At 40.6% G+C, this 24,897-nt stretch overlaps 2 protein-coding genes across 2 annotated transcripts in view; one reads left to right on the top strand and one right to left on the bottom strand.

Annotated features, from left to right (window-relative positions):
- The first annotated feature begins 252 nt into the window (after positions 1-252).
- tmtops2b (teleost multiple tissue opsin 2b) lies at positions 253-24,346 on the top strand. Its single transcript, XM_062403065.1, has 4 exons — positions 253-720; positions 9,856-10,181; positions 15,646-15,879; positions 22,487-24,346. Exons 1-4 carry the CDS (start codon positions 354-356, stop codon positions 22,700-22,702), a joined length of 1,143 nt encoding a protein of 380 aa, XP_062259049.1. The 5' UTR covers positions 253-353; the 3' UTR covers positions 22,703-24,346.
- The window catches only part of st6gal2a (ST6 beta-galactosamide alpha-2,6-sialyltranferase 2a), a 47,516-nt gene continuing 38,549 nt past the window's right edge, over positions 15,931-24,897 (bottom strand). Inside the window, exon 7 of the mRNA XM_062403064.1 lies at positions 15,931-20,088. Within this exon, the coding sequence (XP_062259048.1) occupies positions 19,841-20,088 (248 nt within the window). The 3' untranslated portion in view covers positions 15,931-19,840. The remainder of the gene's footprint in view (positions 20,089-24,897) is intronic.

Genomic DNA, 24,897 nt, shown 5'->3' with positions numbered 1-24,897 from the left:
CAGGAAAACAGTCGAGTCGTGTGGGATGAATAATGACAGTTTTGTGAGGAAAGGATCTGGTGCGCGCCCCTGAATTTGGTGAGAAGAAGAGACTCGCAGTGCGTAAAGGTAACAGGTGGCAAAGTGCAATGTGTGTGTTCGTGTCAGCTTTATAGAAGGGAGTCGGCAGCCACATGCTCTCATCATCACTGGGGGAATGTGCGTATTGAGCGCAGCAAGTCGCGCGTTCCTGAGGGAAACCAGCATGGAGGAACACTCGAGAAAGAATTTGCCATCCATGAACTTTGCAGGTGAGCGATGCGAGCGACTCTAAAGTGCCCCAGCGGCTCCAGGGTGAGGACAAGCTCCGATGAATGGACCGCAGAATGTTTTCTGGTGAGGCTGGTCTGAATTACAGCTTTAACCTGAGCGATGACCAGGAGCTGTTGGACCCGCCGGCGGTCAGAGGGTCCCTCTCCCCGACGGGCTTCGTGGTGCTCTCCGTCGTGCTGGGCTTCATCATGACTTTTGGCTTCCTCAACAACTTCGTCGTGTTGCTACTGTTCTGCAAATTCAAGAAGCTGCGGACACCGGTGAACATGCTGCTGCTCAACATCAGTATCAGTGACATGCTGGTGTGCGTGTTCGGCACCACCCTCAGCTTCGCCTCCAGTATTCGAGGAAAGTGGCTGCTAGGGCGCAGCGGCTGCAGCTGGTACGGCTTCATCAACTCCTGCTTTGGTAGGTTCTTTAAATTCTCTCTCACCTCAGCCTAATAAAAAAAAACACAGTACCAGCTGATGTGTTCGAGGAGGTGACTGTGAGATGTGAAGTGTGCCACCATCATGTGTTTTCTGGAAACAGCACATTATAGATTTAGCAGTTTCGCACAATTGCCCACCTGAGATAGGAGGCAAAGCTGTGGTTGCTCAGTTTAAATAGCATGTACAGTGTCCACTGTAGTTCAATCTCTGTTGTGTTGTATTTTATCTGGTCCCAGAGTTTTAATAATAACAGTACCCATCATCATTACCATCAACAACTCATGAGTTTATCATTATAAAAAGCACAGGATGCCTGTATGTTGTGTCCAGCAGAGGATGGAGGTTTTTATTGACTATTTGTGAAATGAATATAACCAACACATTTAAGATTCTTGATGGTTGTGCATACACATAACATACACATCATATCGACAAAACCTATACCCACAACATATACACTAAATACATATGCAACATACAGACATGACATATAGACGCACAATATATTTAACATTACATATGCACACAATATGGATACACAACATATAAGCACAATATAGTAGGTACACAACATATGCACGCAAGATAAAGACACAAAATATACACAGAACATATACATGCAATAAAGACACACAACATGGATACACTATACACATACATCATATATATATATATGGAATATAGACACACAACATAGAAACACAACAGAAACTAATAGACGTGATATGGGTCCTCTACATGTTTTTGTTTAGATTTATTTTTTAAATAATTTTCTGCTCTAAATACACACGAACAGTATGTTACAGTTGAAAGCTTGTCACTGCTCTCTGGTGGACAAACTTAGAAATTGTTATCTTTTCACCGACCGGCAAACACACCAATATATCTGAAATAACATTGACTGACATATTGCTCTAGTTCTACTCTGGGCTCTTACCTTTTCCACCTAATGTCAAACAAAAAACAGAACAGGGACTAGGGAATAGTGCAGTGTAGCAGCATTACACTGTCTGTGAGCTCTGTTATTGAATGGTCTGGTCAAATGTCCTTATATTTATATACCTTGTGTGAATTAACAGTTTTTTGCAAGGGCTGCCTGCACAACTGAAACTCTCTGAGTGAATTAGTGTATGTCACACAAAGATACATTTGGATGACTTTATTCAGTCCAGACAGAGGTTTTTCAGGGGGTTTCAAAAATGACTATAGGTAGTATGTGCAAACAGTTTATTATGTTGTGTAGTAAGATTTAGTCGTCAAGTGGCCTCTAGTGGCTGTATTGATTACCATATCTGCCCTTGGAGGAGGTTGGGGTGGATGGATTGTTTAGAAAAGAACAAAACGTTTTCAGGGAGACCGGTTCTATCCCTGTGTCACCGATAATCCAACATGTTCCATTTAACTAGGACCATTCCACAACTTCAACCATGTGTTTATTACTGTTTCCATGACAGAGTTCCTCCAACTGTAACAAAGTAGCAACCAAAAACTTGCCCTTACCCTGAACTCAAGCAAACCAGGACTGATCCATTCGCACGAGAGCAACTCATGCTAATGGACTGGTGTTCACCTGCTGCGCTTTATTTTGTATAGACTCATGATGGTCTTATCAGAGAAATGTGACAGTTTACTTGTATGATTGCGCAGGGTGGAGGACTCGATGAATCTGACATACTCGTAAATGTGATCACTAGAAGTTTACAAAGTAGAGTTTCATTGAAGGAGGCGGATCTCCGTTTTCAAATCTCTCTGTTTTCTTTCTATTCTCTTCTTATTCTCTTCTTCCGACAATGAATCATTAACAGAAAAAACAGTCAATGATCTGAATGTCTTTAAATTATCATCTAGGGCAGCATCGCTCCTTCTGATTGGCCACATATATTGACATGCAGAGCGTTATGTGTGGCGCACGAAACACCATTTATTCTGCCTACAACATCCTGCTCGCCCTCCACGATAGTTCTGCCTGAAACACATGCTCCTACAGGGGACCCGGTTTAAGCCTCATGATCAAGCTCCTAAGGGGAGCATTTGCCATTTAGTGTCCAGAGGAATCAAGCTTTCAGGCTCCTCTTGTGTTGGGCCACAGGCATACTGCTCAATCTCTAGAGAGCACATACTTTCGTCTGCCCCTTCCAGAGAGGTTCTGCCTTTGCCCCAGCTTGTGCTGATGCTCTCCGGAGCCCTGCTGACCCTCTCTGCAGTGTCCTTGCCTGTCATCCTACCTTCGCCACTCTTCTAAGTAGAACTGAAACTTAATTCCCTGTGTACGCCTACATGTTTTCACTTTCTTTGTTTTGCACTGCCTTACTGGTTAAATAAAGATACTTTTTACCTGGAGGAACTTCTATTGAATTGAAACACTTTACTCAGGGGATTTTATTGACCTTTCCCTTAAGGCCTGTTATTCTGTTGGAGATGGTGCATAATTAGTAATGATCAGTCCTATAGCCAATAGCTTCTATACAATGAGTAAACACCTGCAGGTAATCAACCCAATTTAGGAGATATGAAAGCCTTGGCGTATGAAAAGACGCCACACACACACACACACACACACACACACACACACACACACACACACACAAACGCACACATTCTCCATCTTTGCACTTCTATTCCTTTTTCAATGTGATTTATATTGTTGAAAGTCTGTGACATTTTACATTTTACATGTTCACAGTCTGTATCAAGCACACTCACATCATGTCCTTCCCAGCTGTGGCCTTGTCAATTGAACATAACAAATTTCACTTTCCAATAATGCATGCTTGTGCTTTAATTTGTATGACAAAATGATAAACAGCTTTGGTTAAACTGCGAAGATATTACTGTCAGACTTATCCACCGCTATATGTTCCTTCTATAAGTATTCCTGCTACCGTCTCCATCCTGTTGTCTCTCCTTCAAATCAGATGGCAGGGGGACAGCTTCTATACGTCCCTGCTGGAGCACAAACTCACACATCACATGTATGACCATGATTGATCACCAGTTGCTCTCAGGCTGCAGTACGGGGCCGGGTTTCAAACAAGGATCAATTTAGAAAAAAGACACATGGAATGAATGACATTTACATTAGAGACTGCAGCACCATAAGAAGTCCCACTGTGTCCTCTAAATGTCCAATATACCACCTCAGTGTCATATTCTCTGCACACAACCTTTTCTGTCAATCCGCCTTTGTTTTTCTAAAGAAAAGTGATGATGCAGGATGACTCATGTTCGTTTATCTAAGATAAAGGTATTTGACACTCTCTTCAGCCCATAGACAGTATATAAAAGATAGAAGAAGCGTCTCCACCTCCTCCCACTATCCAGAAATGATGCCAAAATACTCTGGATAGGAACGGCGCCATCTGGCACAATTGGAGCCAGAGTCTGCAAAGTAGCTAGGTCTTTATGAGTGGTCATGCTGTCCATCTTAGTTTAACAGTCCATGGGTGTGTTCTGAAAGTCCAAATAAGAAGTAAGGAGCTTGGAAAGGAGAACCACAGTGCGTTTTTGGATGATCTGTCTATATGGCCATCTGTCCCATTCTTGTGAACCCAATATCTCAACAACACCAGAGGGGGGAAATTCTTCAAATTTACAAACATTCATTTGGACTAAAGGATGAACGGATTATATTTTGTTCTGCAAAGTCAAAGTCACGGTGGCCTGACAAAGCTACTGGGGCGCTTTGAACATGTTATTTCAAGTCTACCTGTAGGGAATTTTTTTCATATTTTGACTCAGAGATGAGCTGTTAGAGTTCTGTGGCCAAAGGTCATGTTGACTTCGTACGAAGCTGGAATAAAATTTGCCAGACTGAAACTGCATTGGTTGGTGGAGGCATACAACTGCAGGATTGTAATAGTTTTCATCTCAAATTGGTTTATTTACCACAAGCATTATGGGGTTGAATTACAAGAATCCCTAGGAGTCTTAAACCCGGGAGAGCCATTAGAAATGCTTTCAGGTGGGCAGTCTGTCTTAAAATTCTCCCCGAATTAAGTGATTAGTGGAGGATAAAAAATGTAAATCTTCATATTTCTTAAAGGTTAATAGGATGCTCACTAACATCTAGATCAATCGATATTAATTCCAGTTAGACAAACTAATAGGATTCATGCTGCCTGCAAATTAAGATGATTATCACCCTTGTGTAATATTATTGGCGTTCTGCCTCGTGTTTATCTGGTGGATGATGTGTTAAAGTTGGCTTTAGCATTCTGAGCTTGAAAAATCACGATATTGCAAATGCTGCATTGGCATTACAAGTGTAAAATCCTATAATCTTCATTTTCTAATGCGAGTCGGAGTGTTCAGTTCCTCACTGTGGTAATCCTCAGAGAGTGTTCCACAGAGAGAAACATGGGGCTGGGGCTTAAGATGTTTCCCCACTGTGGTTTATCTGATCTGTTTCCCTAAAACACAATAAATCACCCCTTTTTCTTTTGCATCATAGTGAATTTTCTCATTGCAGCAAGTCGAAACACTTTTTTGCTTTCATGGGAATAGTAGACCATGACAAATATAGAATGTTTGACTTATCCTTCTAGGTTTTGTTGGATGACAAAAACTTGAGGCCCTGATTCCCCTTTTGTTCAGTTTCAGGAACCTCTGTTACAAGGTAACAAGTTGGATCTACAGTTTTTTTAAATGAGGAGAGAATGTGGAAAAGGCATGCAGCAAAAAAATGCAGCTGCTTCCAGAAAAGTCAGAGGATCAACAAAGCAGTTACAAATCTTCCTCTTGTATGTCAAAACTCAACTCTGAGAAAACATCCTTAAAGCAACAGTAAACTACTTTGATAAACGAAAATCTCCAGTCCTCCTGCGTCATGTTGGTTTCTGGCATTCGCTTCTCTTTAAAAAACCAAAGGCGGATTGACAGAAAAGATGGTCTGCAGTTTTCCAGGAATAAATACGATTTGGAAGTTGATGTAAATGATATGACGGGACAACTGGAAAATAAGAGTCCACGGTCTCTCTGCGAATTCTGTGAGGCTGTAATACTAATGAGACAGTGAAGTGATAATTGGGTAAATGTTGAGATCCATTGTCTGTTTTTGAGGCAAAGTAAAGAATGTCCAGCTGGTGGTGTCAGAGCCAAAGTCTTTAGACAGAGATTTTTTCTGTTGGAGAGTGTCCAAAGGAGACGGGTCAAGACAAGATTGCATTTAGCATTATTAGTATTTGAATACATGTACTAGATTAAATGGCATCCATCCAATAGTTATTTTTGTTTTGGTCTGGACCGAAGTGATGAGCCAGCACGTCTAACTGGTCAGATTCATGCGTGTCTCTTGAATAAAAATAAAGTAATTAGTAGATCCATCCAAACCAAGCCTCACACTGTTTGCTCTCCGGTATAAATGCTTCTTGATGTGATAAACACAGTGGATGTTCTGCGTAAAACGGGCCGGGACACTGGTGGGATGTCAGATATGATTTATCAGCCTCATCACATTAGGTCATCTCCACAGGACCAGCTCTGTCCATCTATGATTATTTTCATCCTTGTTAACAAAAACTAAATATGACAGATACAGATAGATTTTCAATGAGACCACAAACAGATGTAAAGGGAGAGACCAAGTCAGCCAACTCACCGCCTCGCTAACACTTGTCGATCTCATGCCAGTAATTCTTGGGGATTTTACATTTATAATTTACATTTGAATGTTTTACATTAAAATGCGAAGAGTTTGATTTCTGCAGGCTCATAGCAACAAGGTTTGAGCAGAAGTTGGAGATTTGACGTGTGGAATTTGCCTGCTTTCTTTGAGCCTGTGTTAGTTTCCTTCATGTGTCTTCAACCTCAAGACACATGGGCTATGTGTTGGCCCACTGTAGAGAATGTATGTTTTATTAATTTCATTACATGAACATGAATTTCTCCATTAGGCATTATATATTACAATCTAAAAAATGTGTTTCTGCTCTATAGGAGTTTAATTGAATCTTCCTTCTGTATTAGAAGTTCTGAGCAACAGTAAAAAGAGACTTTCATGCATTTCATTTGTCATGCTTCATGTGGTCTGCCTGCTTTCAAAGTGCTATGTTTTTTCCTCTGCAAGTGATCCAGGATTTTATGGCCTCTACTGAAGTCAAGCATCATATCACAATCCAAGATGACTACTCAAGTACAAAGGTTTTGTCAATATTGGCAAACAGATAATGGCAATTTTTCATTGGATCATGGCAGTGAAAGAGAAGAAAATGAAAAACGTAGAGATCCAGAGAGGAAGATATATAAAGTGGCACGAGGGTCAGAGGGATGAATTTGACCGGGGCTATTTCAGGGAGCATAAGCCCTCTGTGAAATTGATGGTAGCTGCCGTAAACAATCGGTTTGTTGTGTTGTATTTAACTTATAAAGCAGAAACACAATAAAGAGCCTGCAGTCTCACATGACAAGAACCAGAACAACTAACATGCTGCATGGTGTAAGCCACACATGATTGTAAACAAATAATTGAAAATAAGCAATTAGAACCCATGACTCAAAACAAAAACCATGTTATCAGCTAACAATAACAACAAATTAAACAGATCTTTAATTTTATTCCAAGATTTATCTATGTGCTTAAGAGCCGGAGAGGTTTTTTAACTATCCAAGTCATAGATAAGAGGGGGTCAATTTGAACACATCTTTATATCATTTATTAAAACTAGGATGAACAAAGCTCGAAGTATATTTTTGGCTGAGGAAAACCAACCTGAGGCCAAATATCGCCTGGAGCCTGCTCTTAGGCAGCTCTTATTTCAATTTTCAATCTACGTGGACATTGTGATGTAACAACTACGTCATCACAGGTTTGTAGTGCTTCGGTTTATTTAGGATAAGCAGCGATTCTACTGCCAAGATTAGCACATATCTGCTACTGTACAATGGCAACTTGTGTTTACTACATGTGGCAATGAGAAATCAAACACCCTTTGACATGTTCAGCAAGTGCTGCAATGCATGTATTATGAACAAGATTTTCAGCTTTGCTTTTGAATGGGTTTTCTTTAGAATTGTGACCAAGTATAATGCTTTCATAATGGTCTTAATGACCTGAATGTGCATATCTGTGAACTCAAGGTTTTTTTTTACTCAAGCTTGCAGAGATGTGTAAGCGCTGAACACGAGTGTGTGGCAGAGACAGTTTAGCCATCTCCCCAGTATATGCTTCTCTCTGTGGAGCTTCCAGAGTCTGATAATTAAGGTTGCATATGTAGCAATGAGGAAACAAATTAAATAAATTACTCAATGATCAATTATTAAACAAAGTGGCAGTAAAGGATTTGCTACAACTCAAACAAAATGTTTCAAGTGAATTAATCAGCTTTGGGTTTAGTGCCGGTTGTTTGTGGAGTCACCCAGTTTGATAATCCATCCACTTGGATCATTGATCGCAGATTTTTACTGTAGATCATACACATTAAGAGACTTTGATTGAAATTCAATGTCACAAACCTCTGTCTACTTCAGTGAGTTTAGGAAGTGTAACAGAAATGCAACATTTTGATCATGCACAATGTAATCATGTTCATTTCCACTTTGATTGAATAGGATTGAATCTTATACAATGTAACCTTGATCATGCTGTATCATGTACAACTGAATGAATCTTGGCCTAATTGCCTAAACTAAGGCATATTGTTGCTTGATGTCATCAGAAGATCCTGAACTTTGGCTTAGAAACAACCTCAACCAAAGGGGGAGGAAGAAGCTAAATGTATAAAGAGAAAAAACAGCTTCCCATCGTTGTGAATATTACAAACCAACTTTTATCTTGTGCACCATACTCTGACCATTAAAGTGTGGCAATACTTTAACAGATTTGTATCTTGTTCCTCGTTGTCAGAGTGGGATTTCAGTATTGCCTCGACATAAGTTACATAGTTGGACTGAAATAGCTCAACAGCTAATGGGTGGATTGCAGTGACATATTAATCCCTAGAAGATGAATTCCGACTAATTTGGAGATCCCATGACTCTTACTCGTACAACACCAGCAAGTTAAAGTTCAAAATCTCAACATCCTCTTAATGGAGTGACAATTATTTGGACATTCATTTTTCCAATTTTTACCGGCTAACTATTTTCTTAATTTATCTAATTCTGACTATACCTTGAATAAAAAAAAAAAACTTTACACTTATATTGCACTTACCTATAGATCTTTGTAGTTTGGCTTTCTCGAAGAAAAATGTACTTCCTTGATTCTTGTTGTTCTAGGTTTGTACCCTAATTGTTGAATGCACTTATTGTAAGTTGCTTTGGATAAAAACATCAGCATAATGAAATGTAATGTAGTGTAATGTAATCTCGTGAATTATTTTACTGATTGATAGAATTTGAGATGAAATTAATGGCTCCCGAATGCCCTGACTTTCATGATCCTCCTAATCTTTGTTAAGCACCATTAACCTCATGGTTCGTGATTCAGTCTCAATTTTTAAGTCAAGATCAAGTCAGCATCTTAGCCTGAGAGAAACAATTTACAGATTACAGGCATGGGCAGTAAAAAAGTCTGAATATCATTTGAACGATTTTGTCTGAACCCAGCCCTACCCGTTAGTTATGGAGTGGCAGGGTATCCACTCTATTGTAAAGATTTTAGCATGCTAATGTTAGCATTAATATCAAAGATTACGTAACTGCTAGTGCTGCTGTTGACTCCATAGATTGTACTTAAAGATGAAGGACACGTCTCCACTTCCTCCCACTACCCAGAAATGAAGCCAGCATCCCGGATTGAATGCTGCCGTCTTGTGCAGAGTCTGTGCATTAGGGATCATAGTATGGAGCCGTGGTATCAAAGTCCTGCCATTACAAGATACAAGTTAATTAACTACAACCAAATGTCAGAACTAGATAAGAACTAGTCTGCTTGGAATTACAGAAACCTTCTTTGAGATAAAAACGTGTTCTATTGCTTTTTAGTTTGTCCTGTCCAGTGACATGGAGGAGGAAGGTGGGGATTGAGACGCTTTGGATTCTTTTTGGGGAACTTTCACATCCTCCATCTTTGTTTACAGTCTTTTTTTTTTCGGTGCTGCAATTTGGTGTTCGGTGTCTTGTGAGCCAAATAACATTGCTGCCCACTCACACTCCTCCTTTCTGTCTTTCTCAGGTATCGTGTCGCTGATCTCTCTGGTGATACTCTCGTACGACCGCTATAGCACTCTGACAGTTTACAACAAGCGTGGGCCGAACTACCGCAAACCCCTGCTGGCTGTCGGGGGCTCTTGGCTTTACTCCTTGTTCTGGACAGTGCCCCCTCTACTGGGTTGGAGCAGCTATGGGATTGAGGGGGCAGGGACGAGCTGCTCTGTATCCTGGACGTCTCAGACGGTCCAGTCACACGCCTACATCATCTGTCTTTTCACCTTCTGCTTGGGTCTACCTATCCTGGTGATGATCTACTGCTATGGTAGGCTGCTCTGGGCAGTCAAACAGGTAGAGAGACAGTGACAGTGTGTGTGCTTGTGTTTATGACACTTTTCTGTAATTGTGTCATGTGCAACATGCAGATGCGCACCAAGGCCAGATCCAATGAAGAGTCTTAAAAATGTGATTTCACCTGTAATCTTAAACTGAAGGGTCTCTCTGTGAAAATTATAAAAATGCCTGTAGAACGCAGTTGCAGGCTAGTGGGGCTAGGACTACCAAAAACATCCCGCCATCTCTCTACAAAATGCACACACAAACACACATCGCAAACACACACAAACGTACCAATTAGCTTGCTATAGCAAAGTCATCTCGGTTCTGCAGGACTCTAAAAGCACACAGAAACAGAAATGTTGCATGAAGTAGAGGGTTGTTGCCTCAGGAGTTTCATGGGGGCCAAGACAATTGACATCTGTGCCAAATCCCAAATGAATGGAAGCGGGGCAGGTCATCAACAAAGTAGGGAAACAAGAGAAAGTTTAGGGAAGTAAAGTTAGAGGGAAGAACTTTCAAAATAAAACAGGAAATAATGGTAAAAAGAAATAAATCCAATAACCAAACAAAGAAAGCATTAAGGTCAAAGACTATAAACACAATGAGTCAAAAGTAAAATTAAAGAATGAAGCAGTCAACCAAAAGTTCGAAACACATCAGTCGTCCAAAAAGGTGTCAAACCCAGAGGAATAAAATATTATCCCTTTTTTTGTCCTGCCTATTTCTCCTGGACACAACTGAACTCAATATTGTGAGATCATAATGCGATTCATGCCATTTTGTCATACTTTAATAATACTTCCCAGTTCAACTCCTGAAAAAGCAAGAGCATTTTAAAAATCTAAATGATCCTATAGGCGGCCTGCATAAATCACTGCAGTTTCTGAATTCCAGTGCCTAGTGAGTGGCAGGGTAGTGTTCATAGAAGCAGAATTATGAAAGGCAATCATCAATGTATTACCAGCAGTCTTCACACTTTCACAAAGGTCTATGAGTTGAGAATGGAAGCCTGATGCATGAAAGCCTGATTTGGGAGGAGAACTCTACACACCAGATGCTGGTCTGAGGGGTGATGTACACAGATCAGTTTACAACCAGTGTTAGTCTCCTCACAGTCTTTGTAGGCCTTCAGGAAATTGCAAGAGCACGATCCAGGTTTTTGTGAATGTGGCCTCTCCCTCCCAGCTGGCCCTGCTTCTACAAAGAACAGGCTGAGGAGGAATTTCAAGACAGCTATGGTCTTCTTGGGGACTAGGAAATATCCAGAAAATAGGCACGGTGTTCCTGTCCTCTGCCTGGCCTACAGAAATAGCTCCTTTCTGCACAAGCTCCTGTGTCTTTGCTGGAGGGAGAGTCCGCCCACTCCTGGGAGGAAATGTATGTCCCTCACATGACACTGAAATAGCTTCAAGCCAGAATATATACACCTATACGCCATTCGGCCCATTATATGCCACATGGGAAAAGTTATTGTGAGCTTGTCGATCATAATAAAATTCTGGGACACTTCAGACACCATCTCCCACACATATGTGAGAGAAGCTGACAGGTGACATGATGTGATGACACCACATCATTGATATTTTTTAGCACAGTTATAATGTGTGATTGCCAGGCCAAATACATCAGCAGCAAATGTCAGGTTTGGATGACAGACTTTGGATCAAGGAGCGATCCATCACAGAAAAGTTAGACCTGCCATTCATCCACTCAGTGATAAGACTTGAATGCAGCGCAGCCAGAACAAGTTCACAGACATATGATGTTTCTATAACCACCGACACATTTTCTTGAATGATATCTTCACTGTCCTATAATAGTTACGATAATGTGGTGCTGAAGAGCCAAATTACTTTTCTAACTATTAAGTTAAATAAAAGTATAACTGAACAAAATGCTCCACAATCCTTATTTTAGTTCATGCAATAGTCTGATCCTCTGTTATCCCTCCTCTAAATGAAAAGCAGACTTTATTCCTGTAACATGAAGACTTTACTTTTCAAAATTTTCGATAAGGGATGTGTTTATTCGATCTGTTAGATTGCCACATCCTCAGACTGGCTGCCTCATATACAGATTGCGGTCAATTAATTCAGCCGCAACACATTTAAATCAGCCACAATTAATTCAGCCACAAGTATAAATATACAATAAATATTTACATAAAACCCTTACCAAAATAAACATTTACGGTGAAGAAATATTTATCCACCAAACCATCCCGAGATAAATACCAATAAATATCATTAAACAATAGTTTGGATCTACTTCCCCTTTGCCCACATCCTGTTTGGTCTAACCCTCCCGGAACTATTGAAAAGGTATTCTTGCCCCCTGGGGAAGTTTTTTCGCCGAACACCCTGGAAGAAAGAGGAGCAGACAGAGGTAAGTTCACAGCATACAACACATCTCGATTTCCCAATAGTCCTTTACAGAGCAATTCCCCAACTTTTTCGAAGATTGAATACATGATCAATGCGCGTGTATTTTACAGGCGAGCGACCCCGTGCCACGACCATCCCCCCCGCGACCTGCTGCACGCAACCAAATCATCAAACAAACTATAAATAAATATTATCTCACCAAATTACTGTGTGTGTTAATGTACAACTTATTTATCTATGATATTGTGTCTGGCCCAAATATGCACATCAAGAGAACGTTTTCAATTAAATATATTACGAAATAGCATGAAAGAGTGTTTTCAGCTGTGGCTGTTCCTGCACAGTCTGCTCAGCTGCAGAGGATGTTGGTTAGATGGATGTCGCTGCTCTTATTAGCTTAAGGGAGATTGCGGAGGCAGATGGACCATATGATGGTAACTGAGGCACAAAATATCTTAAACACACAAAATGAATGCAGTGGCATGCATCAGTTCCCCACATAATAACCCAAGGACTGACCTGGACACAGCAGAGTGATCTTTTTGTAAGTGGATCCAGCTCAGTGGGCAGCAAGAGATTATAGAACTGGACTTTTAGACATCCTCTCGCCAAACTCTGTCACATACATTTAGAGTTGGCATTGTGATAGTGTTTTGAGTTTTAAGTAATGAATTTGCTTGCATTACGAAAGTGAAATCCTCTGCACTCATGTGACTTAGGTTGTTTAATCCTTAAAGCCGAGAGGGTTAGCAGGGCAGGGGATTATCACAGCTTTCCACAAACAAGGCACATAAACCCCTCAAAGATCCTCTTGTTTCTTTGTCATTTTAATCCAGTGTTTCTTTTTTAAACCCTAGTTTTATCGTGTTATACAAATTGAAGATTATTAGAACATGACACAAACAAAGCGTAATAAATACCGCAAATTGTAAGAAAGAAGAGGACATGTTGCTGGACACTTGCAGCTTGTACCCACTGGTATTTGTAAGAAGTTTTTCCCTAAGTCTCATTAGCTGAATTAGTTCATTTTCATTACCTGAGTAAAACAAATCACACAATAACCGAAGTACATTTTGAAATCAAATTAGTTAATGTCATGTCAGATGAGGAAATCAGTAACCTAAAATTGCATGATTATTTTTATTGAGCAAAGGAATAAATAAAAAGCTGGAAGGGGCCGGGTGAGAAATGAATGCGTGTCTCACATCACTGCTCTGAACAGACTGTGCATCAACCAGTTGTTTGAGAAAATGATTTCATTTTCTGATTGCTTTATGAAACAGACAGATTTAAAGCATCTGCCCATTCAAACTCGATAGACCTGACCAACAATCAAACAAGACAGAAAGCTATTTCTCTATATGTTAAGATAAAGCATATCTCTATATGTCAAAGTCTCTGCTAACACCAGGCCCAGATTATTAAAGTGATTCAGTGTATGCCCCAACACCATGTCTAATACTACAAAGCATTCCTCTCAGAGCCGCCATTTATTGCCCATTCATCCAACCATTATCTTTACTGATTATCCTTTACGGGTCGCAGGGGGCTGGACTATACATTCCTGCAGAAATTTTAAACGAATGTTATTGAGCCTTGTTCCTCAGCTAAATTAATTTATTTACATTATAATTCATTTTTAACGGTCAGATTCACATTATTTCAAAAGCTTGCTTAAAATAACACTCACTTTTGACACTGAGTTTTTGTTTGGCCATAACATTTTCAGGCCCTTGATTTCACACAAATGCATTTTCAGGTTCTACCAACACCAATTTTAAAGGCTTCACTTGTTGGAGTTACACAAATCAAGTGTACTTCAAATTTGCCAATTGACTCATAACGACAGTGTTTGAGAGATTCAAGAAGTAACACAAAGAGTTAAAATCACAAGTAGAATATTGAAAAGGTGTGCCCATTTCTATATTGAGTGGTTGAAAAATGCTGTGTCACACCTCAGCTCTACATTATTATAACAATAGAAGAACAAGGCCTTTGATTTGTCTTGTTCAGACATAAACATCTGTTATCAAAATGTTAGCGGGTGATTTTTCATTAAGCCAAAAGGATCTGTCCTCCAAGAAGCTCCAAGGATCCTGTTAGGCAGTAGGGAAACTAATCTCCCTCAGCAAATACATGCAGTACATGAACATCAAAAACTGTTTGCATCACATCTAAAGAAGATTCCGATCAGTACAATTATAAAACACGCAGCGGACCCCATCGATGAGTTTGGACATCAAGGCACACAAGATGTTTTTATTTTAGCATTTAACATTAGCATGCTAATTTAACATTAGCATGTTAGCACCTGTGGAAGAATAAAGATTGTCTTCTACACCCCTGACCTTAGACTTTAGACTGCACAACCTTTTTATTCTTGCTGCCTTCAAATGGAACTCACAAGGTTCTTTTTAAAGGCAGCACGATAGTCTGATGTTAACGAGATTGAGACAAAGGATGCAATCAGCCAATGCAAGCGCAGCCTCAGTGCTGAGCCTGAACTGAAGCTGGATGTATTGATTACTTTAAAAAGGGTTGTCTTCTCAATGGTCACAAAAGTAGACCGTATGAACATCACCTTCTTGTGCTATCCACAACCTCGGATTTTGGAAGTTTTTGATAGCTCTGAATTCTGAATAAGAAGTTCTTATCAAAACTGTAACTTGCCCATAGCATAGAAAAGTCATGTTTATGGGTGACATCATCCCGATATAAAGCCTGTGAGCTGATGGGGGCCAAAATTAGAAAACACTAATGTTCAGCTGGCCAACGATGTGGAGGCAAACCCAGTTAATGGAGAAAATATTTGGCTTATGCTCTGAGAAAGCAAATTTCTTTCATGTCATCAAGGGCCATTTTAAAATCCAGTATCCGGGTCACATAATGTGATGCACATAGTAAATATCACACAACCATCTGTTTCAGTATTCGTAAATAACAACTCCAGCCTCACACCCTATGTGAAGATTTTTGATTCAAACATGTCCTTGTCTATGTGCATTTTAACATGAAATATTGTTAATGTGAATAAGGTTGTGGTGTATGGATATTAATTTGCTGATAAAGAAATCTCTCGCTCTCGTTCACAGGTGGGTAAGGTCCGTAAGACAGCGGCCCGGAGGCGAGAGTACCACATACTGTTTATGGTTCTGACCACGGCCGCCTGCTACATGCTGTGCTGGATGCCTTATGGTATCGTGGCCATGATGGCGACGTTCGGCCCACCCAACATCATCAGTCCCGTGGCCAGCGTGGTGCCCTCGCTACTGGCCAAGAGCAGCACGGTCATCAACCCTCTCATTTATATACTTATGAATAAACAGGTGAGTCGACGGCAGAGCTGTGATCTTTCAAAGAAAGTATAGAAAATCAAGGACAGTTTGACATGAACAACAGCTTTATTTACACTGTAAAAAAAGACAAATTACAACAGCTGAAATCATACAAATGGTCTATTTAAATATTAATTCAAGTGTAATTAGAAGAGAATTCACTGACAAATCAAAGTCAAGAAGAACACCCTAAGGCTTTTGGGAGTGAAACACAACCTTCACTCTTACCATGTTCGGATATGGATGCTTCTTTTTTTGTTTTTTCTCTTCTTCATTTTAGGAATACTGCAAGCCCCAGCAGGGAAATGTAGAAAATAAAAAAATTGAGAAGTAGAACAATCCCGCAGAGGCAGTGTGTGGTGCAGCAGTTCCCACAATATTGAATAATAACAACATGAAAAATAGGCCTCACGGGTAAAGAGCGGACAGACAGAGGCTGAGAAAGAGAAAAAGAGAGAGAGGGAGAGAGAAATGTAATACAGTGTCTCCGAATGCGTTTTCTCATCTCGCCGCTTTCCAACTTGTCAAAGTTAATGTCATGTCCTGTATTAAATACTAGCAATAACATAGTTGCATTGACGAGGATCAAAATTCAATTACGCGCCATCTTAAGCGTCTCGGTAGAAGCGGCAACACCTCATTCTGAGTTCAACTAGCTCATCTGAAACATAATGAATAAAGGATTTGGCAACTTATCAGGATGTGATAAAGTTGCCAGGAGGCATCCCACTCACTCAACTGCTTCAAAGGAACTACTTCTACCTGCAGCTGCCAGATTTACCATAATTTGACTCTCTGAGCAATGCATGATCAATACTCTCCATAATGAACACAATCCAATTTTTGTGTGACAGTGATAGGAGTTATTATAATCCTTGCAGTAAAAAGGCTATTGATCCTACGTCTGTATTTACACTTGTTGTGATGATGTCTGGGAATGTGGATCATGCGTCTGATTTAACGTGTTGTCAACTCAAGTGATGTCTTTCCAGGTAATAATTGCTCATTTATGAAATAATCATCTATTCATAATCAACGTGGTTTAGGTATCGTTATTGTTCTCTTGTATAATACTTTGTCACAAAATATTACAATAATCCGATCCTTTTACGCCTCTGATAGGATACTTCAACGTTTCCCATCTGGCAACGTCTTCCTCCCTTTTCCAAAAGCATGCACTGAAATATGTAAAACACCACTTAAGATTAAAAAAAAATCTTATAGTACAATCTCCTCTCACGACATTAATGACAATGGTGTCTACTCGCAGCACAGTACAGCACAGACAGTTTAAGACTCTTAGCCCTGATCTCGGCGTGCATGCTCTGTGCATCGGAAAGTGATCAAAGTTATTAAGAAAAACACATGTACAATATGTTCAGGGTTTATGCACCTTCAGTGTGTTACAATCACAAGCACTAAAACATCTGGATATTAATCTCAGAACCTACAGCAGAGCTGAGACCCTGCATGGTTGTGAATGAAGGCTGAAATCTTTCTTAAACCGTTTCTCCTTTTGAAACCTCTGTTACAGTTGCTGACTTTAGTCTGGCCCTTTTTTTCTTCTAAGAACATGCCTAATAATATAATTAACATGAAAATGGGGCTGGGTATCAAACCTTTGTACTTATTGCACTCTGAACACAATGAGCCAAACTCATCATTCAGAAAAGTGGGCCAGGGTGATATAACCCTATATGCGTAATAATGATATACACTTATTTATACCCTCTATACCGTATATACTCTGCCAACTGTATTTCCGCATGATTTCTACTGAAGTAGCTTCATCTTTGATCATTAACATTATTATCAAAGATGCTCCAAATCAATAAGAACAGCTTTCTTGGCAATAATTGATCGGCAGAATTTTGCATCAATGTGATGAGATCTTGAGCCAGGTATGTAATTCACGGAATTATTCAATATTGTCCGATTGTTTCATATACACATAGTTTCTCAATTAAATTTCCAAAGAAAATTACTAGATCGTGACACACAGAATATCAGTGTTTCAATAGTCACCCCGAAAGATACTTATTAAAAGTTGGCAAAAAATATTTGGGCAACTTTCTGTCTCTTTTCTTTAATCAGGTTTGACTCGACTTGTAAAACAGTTCAAGTATCAGCACAATGTGTTCGTACTGATACTGTCAGATTTTGGATGATACCAACCCCAGACTCATCTACATGCTACAACACATACCTACCTTCTTCAACAGTCATACAACTATTCAAAGCAACATTTCTGTGACAAGTTTTCACATCTTTCACCAAACCACAATCAATGGCACGAGCACATTTTGTAAGATAGTACACTTAGTAGTAAAAATCTCTTGTATTAGGAAAGATTTTTGACCGACCGACTGCATATTTGCAGTGAAAAACACCCCCAAGCCTCTTTTCCACATTGAACTAATATCTCTGGAGATCGTCACAGATGTGGCACTGCCTCACTGTAAAAAACAATAACTCCTAGTTGGAGACAAAGCAAATCTGGTGATGATACTGGTTCAAATTCCTCTTTTATAGTCATCTCCGCTATGAGCTGTGGATGGGTTCGGACCAATATTAGAGGATTCAGAAAATATGACACATTTATAGTTTTAGGAAATGAGCTTCATGCTGTTACATGACAAATAAATATCCCTGCAGCGAGCTACACACAGAGACCGTTCTGCAGTGGTGATCGCCACCCAGGGCTTGGCCACACAGTGGTAAAATTACATTCAATAAAAGAGTGAACCGACGATGAGAAAACAGGGGTAGGTGGTGATTGCTGAGGCAGAGCTGAGACCCCTGATACAGGTCAATTCAGCAATATCGACTGCTTCGCACATCTCATGGCAACCATTCTCCACGGTACCGGTGTCCTGCCATGGTGTGTACTGCCTGTGTTCGATTCAGCCACGAGGCGAACCGAGGGAAGTGGTCAGTTAAGCACTTAGCACAGGTTTACGGCGGCTCTGAGCACCTGTTTGTTCCCGCAGATCCATTTCAGCCCTGTTTACATTGATTCAAAAACGCCCTCAGAGAAAGTAAATAGATTTGACGATAGGTAGAATGAATAGAAACAGAAGAACGGTGCCTTCCAGTTAGCTTTTAACTGGCCGATAGGCTATTAAAGAATCGTCCAAAACACGTGAGCCCGAAGTGACAACCTGGCGATTGTGAGTTAACATGCACGGGAAAGTGGTTTAGTTATTAAGCGTAACCATGTCAGTAGTGTGAAATTAACCCCTCAGGACGACGCACAACTTCTGATTGCACAGCGCGATACCAGAGGAATGTCAAACAGGAACAGCTGCTACAGAGCAATGTACAGTCCATGACTGATGTGACAGCATGACTGTCTCTTTGCAGCCGCGTTCTTCTGCATGTGCTGCTGCGGCTTGTGTGTGTGTGTCTAAAAACAATGCTGCATTCCTGACATTCAGCGTGGATGACGTCCTTGCTTGCTCACAACCCTTTGGACCAGTAGAAGGAAAAATAAATCACAAGTATCGCCACCGTTATAAACAGTGGCATTTCCTTTGAGTGGAGAACCACCCGAACTATTGAAAAAACACACATTTTACACCATTGAAACACACCCAGTTATTGAAAACTCACGTGTCTATCTAAAAACACTGATCTGTTGCTACCCTAGTCAGCTCCACAGCTAACGTGGCTCAGCTAAAGCAGAGAGAAATTTTCATATCAACATTTTGGAGACTCTTCCTGGAAGTCTCTGGTCTAGTAAACCATCTTGATGAAAAGACAAGTTCTTTCTGAAGCCTCCGCATTGATCCCTCCCTGGAGTGGTTTGGCTTATGTTCTTCGTGGGTCTATTTCGAATCTTGTAAGCTTCAGCCTCCATGTCTCCAGTGATTTTATTGCACCTCTCCCTTAGTCAGCCAGAAAAGGCCAGAGTGTGTGTGTGTGTAGGAGAAAGAGGTTCAGGTTTCATATTTCAGATGTCACAGTTGACGGTGCTGAAGCCTGGGAGAGTGACCCGTCCCTTCCGGCGGAGGTCACTCTCGGGTCCCGTGTTGATCCGCTGGATCAGGTTCTTTTCATATAGAAGGGGATGGTAGGCACCCAGTGTACACGCAGCATCATAATATCGCTCGTGGTAGTGGCACAGGTCCGTCTGCCTCATGGAGGGAATGTACTCGTACACATGCACCTGCTCGCAGAGGGACATCATCAGGAGGATTCCTGCAATGTGAAGACAGAGGTTCACATTCAATTAAATAATTTCATGATTTACATTAAAACTCGTTGATGGCTGAATCCATCAGCCTCTGAATTCCACTCTTAACTTTCACTTTAATCCACCTGAGTTCATCAGAGCAGTATCCTCTGTTTTAAATCAACATTATGTAACTTTAACTAGGCGAGAGCCCGCTTATTTATTCTGTTGGGTTAGGTGTCTGAACATCTAAGTGTTTTTTATGTAGAGAAAAAAAAACTAGAGTCCAGCCCACTTAATTGAAACATAACTAAACAGTGGATATTACCCCATTATCCCCGGCTTCCTGAACCTGAAGAGCTGCTGATGTAACAAATCCACCAAACCCTGTTCATAAATCCTCACATTTCCTCTCTGAATATTGGAGATAAAAGCTTTAATGACTTCTAGGTATTTTTAACTGATCTACAGTTCAGCTTCCCTCCTCAACTTGCATTTCCTGATTCTGGCATTCATTCAGTTCCACTCTTCTCACACAAAAGTTGCATAGAACTAGAACAGCAGTTTAGGTTCAGTGAAGCATCAAACAAATTTTGAAGCTGTTATTTTGAAAAGGTAAAAAAGTTAGAGTGTTACTTTAAGGGTAAACTGTGTGCTCACATTCAAACCTGGAAGCTTCCCAACACAACCATAGTCTGATCTGCTGTGGCTCTACTAGAGTAGTTGGGAGTTACAGGAATTTTTCAACAATTTGGCCAATATTCTTATTGAGTTCTTGCCCAGGTTTCACATTTATTAGTTTTTCTCAGCATCTGCTATAGGCAATCCTCTGAAAAAAGCATTTATCACAAAATCCCCAGTGGATCAGAACAATGTCCAAAGACAAGGACGGCAGTAAGACCAGGATTTCACAGGTACACATGTGAATAGAAGTGCTACTGTTCAACTGTGCTGAAAAACCACAGAGCTTGCATGTTGAGAAATACCTCTTTTAGATAAGGATAAAAACAGAAGTGAATACATAATGTATGAAGTCAGTGACTTATGCTGCCTCAGCAGGTGCAGCCTGACAGTATGCTGCCAGCACAAATAGATGTTAAGGCTCCCACATACATTTCCTTACCTTTGTTGTGCTTCATTCCTCCTTTATTTGTACTTTGCAGATGATTTCTGTTTATCTGTTTCTCTGGTGATTATTATTCTGCTCACAACCCTCCTCCTCCTCCTTTGTTATAACATGCAGCACAAAAACACCAAGCAAAATGCTTCTTGCACAATGTGCACGTGAGTCACACGTTCTACATGTTTCCTTGAAGATATTAAAATTTTTTTTTGCTTTTCTGAAACTCAACCAGAATGGCCATTGGAGAGTACATGTAGCACAGAGGCTGAGTGGCCATTTAACATGTATCATATACACGTAAATACATACAGCATGTAGACAGAATCTTCTAACAGCTAACAATTTCCTCTTTTCACAATCTCTAAACGTGACAGATTTTTTCATATAAAGATCTCTGCATTATTTGTTGAGATATTCCCCAAAATGTAAAAAAAAAACTTAACCCCCTAACAATACTGTAATCTGATCTGTATTTGTTTGCATAATCCAGCTCAGTAACAAACAGATACACAAATGCAGATACAAATATAACCTCATTGACTGAGGTACCAAATGATTGATTGTAAAAAAATAAATAAAAAAATCAGCTAGCCTTTACATGCATTAAACCAGTGGAAATGAAAATGTGTTTTAAACATTTTTACTTTGGAATATTATTTTTGCATCTGGGTGATGCGAAAACGAGTGGGGTGATGCGGGGTGGGGTGAAGCGAAAACGAGTGGGGTGATGCGGGGTGGGGTGATGCGAAAACGATTTTTTTCCGGGCGACTGGCACGATCCAAGGAAGACCCTTATCAATTTTTTAGCTGATGTCAATAAACAGGCAGCTCCAGGATTATTTTTTTATTCCCTTTCCTGAAGGTGGTATTAAGATAGGTGTTTGGCACATGTAGATAAGCCACCACAACAACACAGCAGCACTCAAGTAACTGCAAAACAGAGGTGACATTGTGACTCATTCCCTTACATCGACACAAACACAAGAGCTGCCATCAGGCCTTTCCAGCTAATGTGTTCAATGATGAAACGTTAAAGGCCACTTACTCAGCTCAGCCAGTGCAACAGGCCATTAGGGACGTACCTCTCTGCTAAATCCTCCCTACCTGTGGACTGAGGACATGGGAGTGCACTAAGGGAGGATTTCTGCCTGAAATAACTCTGCACATACCTGTACCAGCACCAGTCTCTCTAGCACAGTGAAACATAGGCCAATACTTCAATGAGGACATTAACAAGAATGCTCAGTTTGGTGGGGCGGCACATTATGCTCACATTATCCTTCTTTCTCTCTTCCTCGCAGTTCTACAGATGTTTCCTGATTCTATTTCACTGTAAACACTGGTCATCGGAGAACGGCAACATCTCCGTTCCCTCCAAGACCACGGTGATCCAGCTCAACCGCAGGGTCTACAGCAACACGGTGGCCTGCACGGTGCAGATCTCCACAGACGCCATCAACCAGGGCTGCAGCACGACGGCTACCAAGCAGACCACACCCCCCGGGGTTAGGACCTGATCCTGGATACCCTCGATACAACAAAACATCACACACTGTCACCATGAAGCATGAAAAACTGCACTTACAGCGTGAAACAAAGTGAAATGTGAATGCATTTAGACAGTAAATGTGCTTAGTGTGAGCTTGTGTTGTACAGTACAGAATATTTTTTTCGTTTGTGTTTTTATACACGTGAAGTTTTTTCATAATTTTTATGAAATTGCCTGTAAATTTTCTTTAGTATCTGCTAAGCACATTTGCTGTATATAACAGAAAGAGGGTACAAAATTGTGTTTCTACACACATTTCAAAGCTTTGATGGTTCATAATGTTTTTTTGTTTTTTTTTAAGATTAATCCTGTTGCACCACATCAGGTTTCAAATAATTTGTTTTTATTTCTTTCAAACCTCAACATTTTTATCATTTCTATCATTTCAAATATATATTTTACAGTAGCTAAATTATTTTCTTTAAATCCAGGATGCGTTTTGTGTGCAATTCATCCTTTCCACAGAGCAAAAACCCTATGTTTATTCTCTGTTGCTGTTCAGTCAATTCATCGATGTGCTGCTGTAAATGCCAAGGCTAGTCAATCATAGATTTGTGCTGCAATCAGTGTTTAAGTGGATTGATGTATTTGTCGTGAAACGTCCATCTTTTCTGCCTCTTCCTCGAACATCTATGCCGCTCTGACTGTAAATACCCAGAAGCTCTCCCATAAAGACCTGCGGCTGTCTTTAAGTCTGTGTATCTTACTGCAAAGGTAATCATTCTGCATGTAGCCAGTAATGCTTTTTATTTATATTTGTGTGTTTGTTACCAGTCTTTTGCTAAGATTACTTTGTGCTGCATGATTTTTTTCGTGCATTCATTTTAAGGGTACATCAGATTTCGTGGAGAGAGAAAGACATTTACTTTAAGGAGCTCTACCCTCTGTAGCAGGGACTGGTCACATCTTCAGTGTTACTGGGGAGAGGATGAACTGTGGCCGACAGACTGGAGGCATTGGGCGGGCTTCCATTGTGGGCTCACATGAAAGGGGGGCGGTGCCAATTGACTCCGCTATCATCTACTTTGAGTTTCTCTTATCAAAGGAGGAGAGAGATCCATTGGGTGAAGATGTGATAAGTCACTACAGGTGTAAACACCTATGGGTGTCAAACGCTACAGCCCCAGATGGTTTATAGCCTTGTCATCTGTCATTCCTGTCATTCATTACAGCTCTTGTTGTTTTTCAAAACCTATTTTCGATCCTGTGTGTGTCAAGCTGCGGAGACTGTTGACAGATTAGTCGTTACACACACGGCCAACTGTGAGGACGACACAATGACTTTCATGACGCACTACTCGTGCCGGAGATGCAGCCGCAAAAAAGGGCAAAGAAGAAGAGGAAATGCAAACAGAGCGGTTTTGGCACTGGCTTGTTTTCTCCAGGGGGCACTGCTTCAGACTTGCGCACCCTTTTTTTGTCCTCCTTGACAGGGTGGTCACAGATTCCATTGTTTCCTGCGGTTTTTACATGTCTTGTCTTTTCCTATATTCTCTCTCCCTCCAGGACCCATCTGGGAATCACTATGCTCCCCCAATAGTGACAGTCTATAGAGATGTCTGTAGAGATGGACCTGATCACATGACATGCCACTAAACGAGAGCTGCATGCTGTTTTTCTAGCATGTGTCGCCTTGCCAAAGGACAGGAGCAGCGAACAGAAACTTGACTTCATATAAGCAGAAGATCCACTTCACAGTACAATGGCATTGTGGGTAGTAAAGAGAGAAAGAAAGGACACAGTTTTTTGTCTTTGTTCGCAAATGGTGGCAGCTATTAAGCCAATTCACAGAAGGAGTAAGAGGGATACAAGAGGCCCATTCAGGACGAAAAAGGATGAAGGCTGTGAGGCAGAGTCAAGGAGGAGTTTGAGGATGTTTGTAACACGGACAAGACGCAAATATAAAAAAAATAAAACAGACAACGGATTCTCACCGGATTTATAAGGAGCACTATATATGCAGAGGACAATGACAAAGTTATCGAGACAGTCTGTGTGATCTCCACAGTTGAATGAAAATGTTACATCCAGCACCACCTGGCACCTGAATCCTCTGGAGGATTTGTTGCTTTGAATGCTGCGTTGTGCATGCGTGGAAGAACACCTCAGGAGAAAGTCCGGACCCTATTCTCCTGAGGTCCTCCAGAGGACATACAAGTATAC

Source organism: Platichthys flesus, chromosome 13, assembly GCF_949316205.1.
Source record: "Platichthys flesus chromosome 13, fPlaFle2.1, whole genome shotgun sequence".
In the NCBI taxonomy this organism is placed as follows: domain Eukaryota; kingdom Metazoa; phylum Chordata; class Actinopteri; order Pleuronectiformes; family Pleuronectidae; genus Platichthys; species Platichthys flesus.
The sequence above is the reverse complement of the archived record's forward strand: the minus strand, read 5'-3'. Positions and strand labels throughout refer to the sequence as shown.